Source organism: Gadus morhua, chromosome 21 (genome assembly GCF_902167405.1).
Source record: "Gadus morhua chromosome 21, gadMor3.0, whole genome shotgun sequence".
Taxonomy (NCBI): domain Eukaryota; kingdom Metazoa; phylum Chordata; class Actinopteri; order Gadiformes; family Gadidae; genus Gadus; species Gadus morhua.
In genome coordinates, this window is record NC_044068.1 from 3,935,741 (window position 1) to 3,948,944 (window position 13,204).

Sequence of the window (13,204 nt, forward strand, 5' to 3'; positions counted from 1 at the left end):
CAATAATTCAATTCTCGGTATTCATTGACGCATGAATAGCCACTGTTCTCTGACACGGCCCAAAGCAAGGCCAGTCCGTAGGCGGAGAGAAGGCCATTATGGTCTGTAAAACAATGGATGCACAGAGGGGGCAAAGGGACAACCAGAAAGCGCCACGTCGAAGGAAGTGGAACGCTTCCCACAGTGTGACCTCATTTCCTTGTTTGGCCGGGGCTTGTGGGAGCTCTGGTGAGCTGGAGTTTGTAAGGGGCGGGATAATGGGTCAGAAGGCGGGAAAGTGTCTGACATCATCGCAGCGCTTTGGCGGGAGAATTCCTCCTGGCCCACAGCCTGGGATTACATCACCCTACAACGGCTGAACACTGGTCTGTTTCTGTCTCTGACCAGACTGTAAATCAGCGATGAGCCACGCTCACTAATGGACTAAAGATGTGAGAGTTACGAATGGAAGAATGTTTTTACATGTATGTGGATAATGTAAGAAAATAATTTTTGATGTCGGGACAATCGGGATCTACTCAAGTGACTAAAGGAATCATTTAAGAAGCACGTCATTACTACAACTAGGATCACACAATCACACACACAACCGCACATACACAACCACACGGCGCATATATACAACCACACACACACACACAAAAATATTCACAACCACACACACACACACACATTCACAACCCCACACACACACACACACACACACACAATACCACAACCACACACACACACACACACACACCTTTTCATTGAACTTCCTCCACTCGCGGACCGTGTCCTCCAGTGCCCTCTCCTGGCCGCGGGCCACACTGCGGAGCCTGGTCAGCCGTTGCCATAGTGACGAGACGGAGTGGCCGGCGACGGCTGCCCGGCCGGCCTCGGAGCCGAGGGTCTCCAGGGCCGAAGCCTTCTCTCTCAGCGCGGTCAGCGACCGCTCGGCCGAGTCCATCCCGCCCAGCAGAGACTGAAACACACACACAACGCACAACCACACAACGCACAACCACACAGCACATAAACACACAGCACACAGTGCACGACACACGACACACGACACACAACCACACAACACACAACAACACAACACACAACAACCCAACACACAGAACATAAACACACAGCACACAACGCACAACACACAACCACACAACACATGACACACAACGCACGACACACGACACACAACCACACAGCACACAGCACACAACACACAACAACACAACATACAACCACACAACACACAACACACAACACACAAACACACAAACAACCACACAACCCAACAACACAACACACAACCACACAACACACAGCACATAAACACACAGCCGCACCACACACAACACACAACAACACAACACACAACAACACAACACACAACCACACAAACACACAGCACACAACCACACAACAACACAACACACAACCACACAACACAAACACACAATACACAAAACACAACACACAAACACACAACATATTTATAACTCTGTTTAGTGTAAATACTGCAGAAAAAAGTAGTGAAGAGGGGGAATTTGCGTGTGGGTGCAGAAAAAGACGATCGACGCCACCGCATTCTCGCGCGACACCGACCTTGTAGCTGTGGAATTTGTCTTCTGCTTCCAGGAGACCGGCTGCCTTGGCTGAAGGGAAGGAACTCATTGTGTTTTCTGCAGTGTTCATCCAACCAATCAGGGCCTCCCGCTCCTGCTGGAACGAGCTCCATAGAGACGCAGCGCTAAGGACGAGTAAAAGAAGAGAGGAACAGTGTTAGAAGGTACAACCCAGCGAGACAGCGAATGCACTTAATCCGTCACATATAACAATGGTGGAGACAGGGCGATACATGTGAGGATGAATGTAAGCTTTAACACGTTTTGCATCTGAAGGGGTCTGTGAATTCACACACAGACACGCACACTCACACCTACACGCAAACAAGCACGTACCCACACACACAAACACACACAGACAGACATACAGACACACACACACACACACACATGCACGTACACACAGACTGACACGCATCTGAAGCATCCGAAGAGGCCAATGAATACACACACGCACACACATACACAAACACACATGCGTACACACACACACACACACCATACACACAGACACACACAGACACACGTACACACACAGACAGACACACCACCCCACACACACACAGGCACACAGACAGACACACCGCCCCACACACACACACACACCGCCCCACACACACACACACACACACACACACACACACACACACACACACACACACACACACACACACACACACACACACACACACACACACACACACACACACCTCTGCAGAGCTTGGTGCCGCTCCTCAAGCTGCTGTCTGAGCGTGATGTTCCTCAGCCTCATCTCCTCCACGCGTCTCCTCAGCTCCTGCATGGCCCCCGCCGGCCGCACCAGAGGCTTCAGCAGGGGCTGCAGGGCCCGCAGCTCCTCCAGCCCCGCCCCGAAGGCCCCGTCCCGGTCCAGGAGGTCCCGCAGCCCCCTGCTGCTCTCCGATTGGTCCTCCGGGTCCACCCCCAGGCCCGCCCCGTGGAGGGCGGCCCCCGCGGCGTCCACCCAGGTCTGGGCAGAGCGCTGGGAGTCGCTGTAACTCTGGACCAGAGGGAGGGCCTGGTCCACGGCCAGCTGTAGAACGGAGGAGAGGTTCAATGCTGGGGTTGAGGACGTTTTATTGTGAATGGGTGAAATCTAGAGAAGATGATACATTTTACACTTATGACTAGTGGTGCAAGGGTTCACGGGTTTCCCGTGATCCGTACGGATCAACCATCACGGTTCGGGACGCAAGTGATCCGCGGATCAGCTGATAAAAAAAAAAAGTTGTGCGTTGACGTGATCAGCGCATGTTTAGAGGACAATTCCGGTATTGACAACATCATCAAGTATCGTAGCGAAATACAGTTTCTGTTTCGTTTTATTTGGCGTTCCGTAAATCCCATTGAAACAGAAACCGGAACCGGAACCGGGCGTGTTTAGGTTTGGTTGTAGTCTTTTCGCTCGGTTCACCGTATCAACAGTAGGGCTAGAACCGAGCGAAAAGACTACAACCAACCCCCCTTGCAATGAGCAATGAGTCTCCGAACCAAAATCAATGGATTTACAAAATGCCAAATAAAACACCACAGAAACTGTATTTCGCTACCAAACTAAAAAAAAGAAGATAAGGATGTCTGCATTGCCTTGGGAGAGTGTAGACTCTAAACTCCCCAGGCAATGCAGACATCCTGAATTGTAAATCCAGGCTTAGGGATTATTTACTATCCTATCCATGTTAAAAAGAAGAAGGAATAATGCCTCAGATTGCTATTTTTTTAAATATTGACCATGCTTAAAGGAAGCAGGATTATTACCTAAATGTTCCCTTTATTTTGTTTTTACACAGTTGGAGATTTTATATAAAGTCACATGTCTTGTTATCTTTATTGTTGTTGTTGATCCGAAAATGATCCGACCCGTGACTCAAAAACCGTGACCCGATCCGAACCGTGAGCTTTGTGATCCGTTGCACCCCTACTTATGACGTAGGACTACAGGTTTATGTGCCTATTAGAAAAGCACCTTTGGAACAACATATTTGAAAAAATACTTTTTGAGTACATAAGCAAGTAAGTTAGTAAGTAAGTACCTGTTTAGCGCTAAGTAAGTAAGTAAGTATGAAAGTAACCTCAGTGAGTAAGTAAGTAAGTAATTGAGGGTAAGCAAGCAAGTACGTAAGTAAGTAAGTAATTAAGTGTGTAAGTAAGCAAGTAAGTAATTAGGTAAAGAAGTAAATTAGTAAGAACGTACCTGTTTAGTGCTAATGGCTTTGGTGACTTCTGCTTCCAGCTTGTGAAGTCGCTGCAGCTGCTTCTCTACACTGGCTGGCACCTTTTCCTTCCTGCCGTCAAATCTCTGCTTCTCTCTGCTGCCCAAGGCACCTGCCACCCGTAAGACGCCCTCCACCTCCTCCTCAACGATCCTCAGTCTCCTCAATTCCTCCTGCACATTCTCCACCTCGACCTCCGAAAAGGCCAAAGGCTCCTCAATCTTGTCTTTCATCGCAACCAACCACGCTAAAACTTTCTCTGTCCCTCTCGTGAAATCTTCATTCTGGCACACATTCTTTTCCCTTTCCGTGATGCTCCTCCGTACTTCTGATTGTAACGATCGCAGGGATTCCTGCCTTAAAGTGACGTCCTGGATTGCCGAAGGTTCAAAGTTCACATTAAGGCTTTTGAGTTTTCGCTCACACCCTTCCGCTTGAGAACTCAAGCTCTCCACACTTTCAAGTAGCCCCAAGACGCCCGTCAAACTGTCCGTGGCGCACAGGCGGTCGTCTGATTGCAGTCTCACCAGACTCCCCCTCACAGCGTCGCACTCTGACTCAAAGTGCGCCGAGGCACGGTTGTGCTCCACCACCGTCTCCAAGCAATCGCCCAACAGTTTCCTCTTCTGATCGATTTGGCGTTTCAGGGTGTCGTGGATCGCGACCAACCGCTGTATCTCCTCCACGCTGCAGCGCTGACCGCGGCTGTGGAAGGCCTCCCGTTTCCCCATCAGCTCCCTCACCGCCGGGCCCAGGTGGGCCAAACTCCCCTCCAGGTTGCCGTACTCGTCGCGCCGCCGCGCCACCTCCTCCTCGCTCGCGGCTACGGCCTGCTTCGCCAGATTGTCGTGCTGTCCCTTGAGCTCCTCCAGAGCGTTCCTCGTGATCTCCAAGAAAGTGCTGAAGTCGTTCCTCTCCAGGATGGCCTGCTGCACCCTGTCCCGCTTCTCTTTGGCCAGCGCTAGGATGCTGTTGTACTGCTGCGGGAGGGCGTTGAGCCTCTCGTCCAGGTAGCAGTGGTCTATCTCGTTCAGCGTGGGCAGGATCTCCTGGCCGATCCGCTGCACGATGAGCAGGAGGTTCTCATACTCCGAGGCCTGCTCCAGGACGCGCTGGTAGCAGGACAGACGCGCCTGCAGGTCCGAGCTCTGCGGGGCGTCCGTCAGGTCGATCTCGGGGAAGGTGACGGTGTCCGCCTGCCTCAGCCAGCCGCAGGTCTTGTCCAGGTCGATCTGGAAGTACTTGCGGGCGGTCATGGCCTTGTCCAGGTCGGTCAGGCGCTGGGCGGTGCGCTGCTGCACCGTCTCGAAGGCCACCTGCAGCTCCTCCAGCCGGGCCAGGGTCTCCACCCTCTCGTGGTCCGTGGCGTCCCTCTCGAGGCCCCGTCCCTGGGCCCACAGAGAGGCCAGCTCCCCCTGGTAGGTCCGCAGGCTCCGCTGCACGCCCTGGCCCGCGGCCACCTGCTTGGCCAGGTCCTCGGGCAGGAGGGCCACGTGGTCGTCCACTAAGGCCTTGCTCTCCTGCTGCTGAACCCAGGCCAACGCGCGCCCCAGACCCTGCAGGAACTGGGTCCGTTCTGTGAAGGCCTGCAGGGATGAAACACCAGCATTAACATCGGGTAGACCTTCGGTCTACTCTCTCTTGTCACACTCTTGTAGGCATTCGGCATGAGATAAAGATACATGATTATATTGACATTTATACTGGTGTTGTCACTGATTATCATCAAGTCCACTCTACCTTGCTGAGGTACTTCCTCCTCTGGGTGACCCGCGCGCCCAGCGCCTCCACCTCGCTCTGGGCCTGCTCCACCAGCTCCTGCAGGCTCCTCTTCTCGCTCAGGCCCAGGCGGGAGGCCACGGCCTTGGCCTCGCTGACCGCCTGCCCAAGCAGCTGCTGCCGCGCCTCCAGCTCCACGCACACGCTCAGGTGGTCGAACAGGAAGCTCTGGGCCACGTCCGGCGGGGGGCTGGTCTTCAGCGCCGAGGTGAGAGAGGGCCTCTGCTCCTCCACCCACTCCCGGGCGTCCCTCAGCTGGGCCTCCACCCTGGCCATGTCCTCCAGCGTCCCGGCCGAGTCCTGGATCTTCTTCTGGATCAGGCCTTCCAGCTGGGCCCAGCGCTGCTCCAGGTACCCCACCTGGTGGAGGGGGAACACCGGGTCAACATCGTCACCCCCTCTTGTAGAATGAATGAGGGTCGAGTATCATTTTATAACTCAGCTTTATTTGATGAAGAACAATCCTCATACAACAGGCGTACTTCACAGTTTGTCTAGACAACGTGCATGTCCCGTTGCAACGCTGTCACAAAACCATCTCAACTCTGAATTGCTATTCACCACATATATATGTACATACATATGTACACCTCTCGTCTCAGCTCGGTCTACAATGATCTGTGACCAAGCCGAGACAGCACATGTATAGCTGTTCCGATATCATATTATCCCTTCCCGATACCGATTCAGATTCTTCAACTTGAGTATCGGCCTATAACGAGTATATACCGATACAGCATCTAGCATTGTAACTACTAATAGCACTCGTTCTTATTGAGGTGTTCTCTTACGATGACAGCAATGTAAAGTCGGTCGACAATTGGATTTCCGTACTCGCCGATACCCAATACTGCGCTTGAGGGAGTATCGGAGGCATTTCCCCTGGACCCCTACCTGCTGCTTGACCAGCTCCTTGTCCAGCAGGCTGAGTCGGGGCAACACGGTGTGCTTCTGCTCCCTCAGGTCCTCCAGTGTGGCCCTCTGCTCCTGCAGGTCGCTGGACAGCTTCTTCAGGGCCTCCAGGTGCTCACTGGTGCTCTCTGTGTCCGCCCTGGTGGATGAACAGGGGATAACAGGGGGTTAGGGATCCATATCCAAGCAAGAGCAACTATCCCAGGTTGCCAGGTATGGATATAACGTTGCAGGAGATTGCGGACTTATAAAGCGATGGTTATTTGTTATACTCAACAATGTTGAAAGGTAAAGGTTCCCAATGTGTGAACTTACTGCTCTGATCTACTTCACTGGGAGGAATTGGTTGACCTAGCGATTGTAAGTGCTTGGCCCTTGTTTCTAACGTGGTTCAAACGTCCTTTGTAAGTCTGTACACTGTTGGTCGCTTTGGATGAAAGCGTCTGCTGAATGCCCTAAATGAGAACAAGGTGTTCACATTCTGGTTCCCCACAAGGTGTGGGGAACCAGAATTTCTAGAAAATGGCGTCATGGACCGAGAGACATGGCAACCGCTGCCCTCCCTGTTATCCAGTCCTGAAATCCCTGCAGTCTACGACAACCAGGGCCGAAGAAGACCAAAGACGCCCCCGGAGGAGGGTAACAAAGGAACCGCGGGCACACCTGGCCAGGTAGTCCCACTCCCTGGAGACCTGGTGGAAGAGCTCCTCCACGGCCGCCACGCTCTCCTGGTACTCCCCGCTGTGCTGCATGTCCTCCCCCCGCTGGGCCTCCAGCTCCTCCGCCCTCTGGCCAAGCTCCACCCAGCTGCCCCTCAGCCGGCCGACGGCCTCCAGGGCGGGGCAGCCCTGGCCGTCCGTCAGCCGGACCAGCGTGTCGCTCAGGTGGGTCACGTCGCACTGCCGGTCACGCACCTGCTGCAGGAACTCCTGAAGGAGGTGGGGGGCGTTGCCAAGGTTACTTCAGGACAGATGGAGCGTTGCCAAGGTTACTTCAGGATATATGGAGCGTTGCTGGGGTTACGTCAGGATATAGGGTTGATAAGGTTACTTCAGGATATATGGAGCGTTGCTAAGGTTACGTCAGGATATAGGGTTGATAAGGTTACTTCAGGATATATGGAGCGTTGCTAAGGTTACGTCAGGATATAGGGTTGATAAGGTTACTTCAGGATATATGGAGCGTTGCTAAGGTTACCTCAGGATATAGGGTTGATAAGGTTACTTCAGGATATATGGAGCGTTGCTAAGGTTACGTCAGGACATAGGGTTGATAAGGTTACTTCAGGATATATGGAGCGTTGCTAAGGTTACGTCAGGACATAGGGTTGATAAGGTTACTTCAGGATATATGGAGCGTTGCTAAGGTTACGTCAGGATATAGGGTTGATAGGGTTACTTCAGGATATATGGAGCGTTGCTAAGGTTACGTCAGGATATAGGGTTGATAAGGTTACTTCAGGATATATGGAGCGTTGCTAAGGTTACGTCAGGATATAGGGTTGATAAGGTTACATTAGGTTGTATGGAGCGTTGATAAGGTTACATTATGATATAGGGAGTGACAAGTATGTATGTATGTATGTATGTATGTATGTATTAGGGATGGGCACGAGTAGTAAATTCCAAACTCGAGTGATCGAAGGAATTCCTCGAGGATCAATCGAGTACTCGTTAAATCAAATCTATTTTTAGAATGCAACGCATCTGCAGCAGGAATAGGCGGCAGGCCTGATGATGAACGGCAATTACCAACCAAACATGTAATGCTTATTCTCCATCAAAACAGTCAGAGTTATCAGAGTATTCATTATTTATTTTTGCAAACGTTCAAAACACATTTTCCTTACAAAAATAAATATGCGTCTCACAATTTAAATCACGTCGAACCAAGGCCTGTAACAGTTTAAAAAAAACGAAACAAGTAGCCTAACCATTGCAAATAAATGCTTAAAGCTGCAAATAAAACGGCAGCAAATGGACTATGGAAATACTCAGCGTTGTGATCTTCTCTACACGCCCGGGATTACAGCTGCGTCTTGCGGCGGTGAAAATAGCCGACACACTTTCACTTTCACCGTTGCTGCGGGTCTGCTTTCCCGAACTCACCGTTGTGTTTCAGGAGCATATGTTGCCGCATAGTACTTTCTGGTAGCTCGATTTCGCTTGGCATATATTACATTTCACCTTATGATCTCCTATTTCTTTAAAGTATTTCAATTCTTCGCTGTGATTTGCTTTAACCGCCATCTCTTAACTTTTTGAATTCTGGCGTGCCTGCACACGCCACGGAACGCGCCATGGAAATGGATGCATTTAATTTTCTTTGTGCCCACGTCATGCGTTAGTGGCGCCGACAGAAAATTGATACATTTGCTTCAGAAAACTTTGTTTGTGTGTGTATATGCAAACTCGAGTTTGCCTGTCCACCAATCGAGTTCATTTGTAACGAGTAGTACTCGAGTAATCGATTCCTCACGCCCATCCCTAGTATGTATGTATGTATGTATGTATGTATGTATGTATGTATGTATGTATGTATGTATGTATGTATGTATGTATGTATGTATGTATGTATGCATGCATGCATGCATGTATGCATGCATGCATGCATGCATGCATGCATGTATGTATGTATGTATGTATGTATGTATGTATGTACTGTATATATGTATGTGTAATGTGTAATGCTGAGGATCCATTGAAGTGCAGTCTTGAGTGTGAAGTGGTTTGGATGAGCAGTTCTTGAAAAAGCTGTGAGCAGCAATACAAAAACAAAGCAATGAGCCCATTCTGAACGGCACTGAGCTAGCACTATTATATGTAATTTCTTTTCAGTAAAATGGCTCCCAGCATTGTTCCCGTTCAGGGTTCTGTGAACTACTAGTCTCTGCTTCTCTCAGTGTGGATGACATGTGCAGCGAAGCCACCTTATTAACGCCTCCAGATTTTAATTGGAAAATTTGTGCGCTCAATGTCATATGAATGGGAGGTCATTTCGAATCAGTAGCTAGAGTAGAAAGGGCTGCGCTGTTGGTAGAATGCAGACTTCGAACCCTTTGTTAAAATGACCATCGCACTATCACATTAAAACTAAACCGCTGGGCATCTGCCTGTGGTGAAACCACCAGTTCAGCCAGGGCAAATACTTTATAATTCATCATCATTATCATCCTCCTCATCCTCATCTTCACAATCACCACCGTCATTATGATTGTCACCATCATCATCATCATCATCTTCTGCACCATCATCACCATCACCACCACAACCTACACCATCATCGGCACCACAATCACCACCTCCACCTCCACTACCCCCATCATCATCACCAACACCACCATTGTCCCCATCCTCACCACCATCACCATCTCCACTACCACCGACCCCACCACCACCACCACCACCATCACCCCAACCACCTCCACCGCCCTCCTGGTCACAGACCTGGGCCTTGTCCAGCTGGTTCTGGGCGATCTTGGGCTCCAGCTCGGCGGGCCTGCGGGCCAGGCTCTGACGGTGCTGGTCCATCTCCCTCAGCTGCACCTTCAGGTCCGCCTGCTGCTCCTCCACCTCCCGCCAGCTGTCCGCCACCTCCTCACACATCAGCATGCGGTCCTCCACCTGTACGGCCAGCATCACCATTTCTTTATTGTATAACTTATTTTTCTATATATTTTTGTATTAGTATAATAAAAAAAAAAATCTTTTTTTTTTACCGTATAATTATTATTTTTTTCTTTTGAAATAAAATATAGAAATAAAAACAATGTGAACAAAACTAAACTATAAAAACTAAATATATATTTAATCACCCTGGTGCATTCAGGAAAAGGGCATTTTTGTAGTCTTCACAAATAAAAAGACATGGCCAAAACCTATGAGCATTCTGCATGGAGAGTGTATAGGGTGCAGGACTGAGGTGTGTAGGATGGAGGGTGGAGGGCGTAGGTTCGGGTGGAGCAGACGCACCTGCAGCTTGACCTCCTGGATGGCGTTGGCCGCCTCTCTGACCCGCTGCTCCGTCAGGTCGCAGGTGGAGCACACCAGGTGGAGGTAGGTGCTGGCCTGCTCCTGGAGGGCCCGTTCCTGCTTCACCTGAGCACAGACCGCACCCGGTGGTTAATGGAGGAGCACCACCCTTCGTCCCCATGGCGATGATGGGTGATGGGTTGATGGAGACATGCAGGCCGCTGCCAAAGGTTGGCTCTCAAAATGTACTTTGAGTCATTACGGTTTTTTTTTATAATTACTAATAAAACCAAATTATTTTATTCAAATGCGAAACTAAAAATATTACTGTAAAAAATATATTTTTTATGGGATAAAAAATATATACGTTTATTTTTATAACAAAAAAATAATAACAAAACAATATATAGAAATATAAAATATAGATATGTTTTTTTTTTGGTATATGGGTAAGTTGGGAGTTAGCCGGAGAGACCCACCTGCACCAGCGCCCCCTCCAGGCTGACGGGGGGGTGTGCTGGAGGCTCGGGCTCGTCCGCCACCGTGGCCAGCCAGGTCTGGCACTGCTGCAGGGCGTCCTGCAGGCTGACGTGTCTCTGGAGCTCCCTGTCCAGACTCTGGTACACCTGAACACAGACCAGACGAGACTGTGAGACCTCACCCACTGTAGGAGATAAAGACTCTGGTACACCTGAACACAGACCAGGCGAGACTGTGAGACCTCACCCACTGTAGGAGATAAAGAATCTGATACACCTGAACACAGACCAGGTGAGACTGTGAGACCTCACCCACTGTAGGAGATAAAGACTCTGGTACACCTGAACACAGACCAGACGAGACTGTGAGACCTCACCCACTGTAGGAGATAAAGAATCTGATACACCTGAACACAGACCAGGTGAGACTGAGACCTCACCCACTGTAGGAGATAAAGACTCTGGTACACCTGAACACAGACCAGACGAGACTGTGAGACCTCACCCACTGTAGGAGATAAAGACTCTGGTACACCTGAACACAGACCAGGTGAGACTGTGAGACCTCACCCACTGTAGGAGATAAAGACTCTGATACACCTGAACACAGACCAGACGAGACTGTGAGACCTCACCCACTGCAGGAGATAAAGACTCTGGTACACCTGAACACAGACCAGGTGAGACTGTGAGACCTCACCCACTGTAGGAGATAAAGACTCTGGTACACTGTACACAGACCAGAGGAGACCGTGAGACCTCACCCACTGTAGGAGATAAATGTATTCACTTGAGCACAACAGATGAAGATGCTGAATGGGTTGTCGTGATCATCACTAAAAGCCTAACCGTACTTATTGATGATAATAAATATGAATATATATTCACTTTAGGATCCCTAACATATAATGCCACTGAATTGTTCTGAATGTCACTAAAAGCCTAAATATAGTACTATAAATCCATATAAGACCACGACAGAAGAGAACCCTGAGAAGGGAAGCTGAACGAGCACCACGCCAAGGAGCTGTCTCTGCTGCGTTCTAAAATAACCTCCATCCGTTCCTCTTTTGGTTGCCCCCCCCCCCCCCCCCCCCCCCCCTGGCCCCGCCCTGCCCCGCCCGACAGATGAACAGATAGGTGGTGCCTGGGCTGACAGGTGTTGAATGTGGAGGCGCCCTTCCTCTCCAGGGGAGGGGAAACAGCCGGGTCTTGATTGGCAGTGTTAATATCAGACCCCAAAAGGACTGTGGTGGGGGGGGTGGGGGTGCAGGAGGAGGAGTGGGGGTGTTCCATCATTGACAGACACGCCTTGGCGTTCAGCCCGGGAGTTTTGGCAGAGGGGTGGGGGGGGGGGGGGGGGGGGGGGGGTGACCGAAGAGGCTAGGATATTAGAGCTGGCTTCAGAGCCGGTGGCGGGCTTGGCAGAGGGCTGGGGACGAGATAAGTGTGGGTCTGGAGGTGGGGAGGGGAGGGGACGGGCGATGTAGAGCGGGACTGGCTGGATCCGCCTCGTGGGAAAACTGGAGGGGCCCTTTGAGAAGAGACCAGGAGGCACGAAGAAGACGTGGGAGGAGGTGGTGTGGGAGGAGGTAGTGTGGCCGGACCGAGCGAGGCTGGGCATGGGACTCCACAGCTCTGTGCGGAGGGGACGACGATCGCGACGGGTTAGACAGGCCCACCCTCGGGAGGGGAAGTATTCCGGCCCGGGAAAAAAGAAAACCAGGATGATGATGACAGGTGATGATGGCAGCAGAGGCAGGGGTAATAGAGCGGTAGGGGTAGTCTGTGGTGGTAGGGGTATTAGAGGTAGTACAGGCAACGGTAGGGGTAGTAGAGGTTATGGAGCGAGCAATAGGGGTGGCGGTAGGGGTAGCGGTAGGCTGGGAGAGGCGCCGGTGCCAGGACGACAGCGCGGTCTGGGATTAGCGGCGCTGCCAGCTCTATTGAGCGCTGAGAGCCTGCCTTCCTGCCTGGCTCGGCGCGCGCGGAGATCGGAGTTGACACAGGACTCTGGGAGATTAAACGCGGGCGTGATGGGGCGCGTGGACGTCGGAGGACACGGGTCGCGTGCCGAACCCACAGGCTGCCGCTGGGCTCTGGGTTCTGGCAGCCCTGGTCGGTTACGGCCGCCGCGAGACGAGGGCTTAAGTTAAAATGGTTCCCACTTAAGCGGATGGGGCTAGGCTGATGGAATAGCATGGATGTGTGTGTGCGTG

At 51.2% G+C, this 13,204-nt stretch overlaps 2 protein-coding genes across 5 annotated transcripts in view; both read right to left on the bottom strand.

The window, feature by feature from the left end:
- The window catches only part of LOC115534735 (nesprin-1), a gene marked incomplete at its 5' end in the record, with an annotated part of 87,089 nt that extends 75,957 nt beyond the window's left edge, over positions 1-11,132 (bottom strand). For all 4 annotated transcript variants that reach the window (XM_030345914.1, XM_030345913.1, XM_030345912.1 and 1 more), the window contains 10 exon segments: positions 743-964; positions 1,594-1,738; positions 2,324-2,664; positions 3,826-5,430; positions 5,585-5,983; positions 6,518-6,674; positions 7,199-7,464; positions 9,982-10,158; positions 10,507-10,632; positions 10,986-11,132. In XM_030345914.1, the coding sequence (XP_030201774.1) occupies positions 743-964; positions 1,594-1,738; positions 2,324-2,664; positions 3,826-5,430; positions 5,585-5,983; positions 6,518-6,674; positions 7,199-7,464; positions 9,982-10,158; positions 10,507-10,632; positions 10,986-11,132 (3,585 nt within the window).
- A 1,656-nt stretch (positions 11,133-12,788) lies between these two features.
- Positions 12,789-13,204, bottom strand: part of LOC115534854 (nesprin-1) — a 70,871-nt gene continuing 70,455 nt past the window's right edge. The window contains exon 54 of the mRNA XM_030346134.1: positions 12,789-12,998. Coding sequence (XP_030201994.1) covers positions 12,789-12,998 — 210 coding nt within the window. The remainder of the gene's footprint in view (positions 12,999-13,204) is intronic.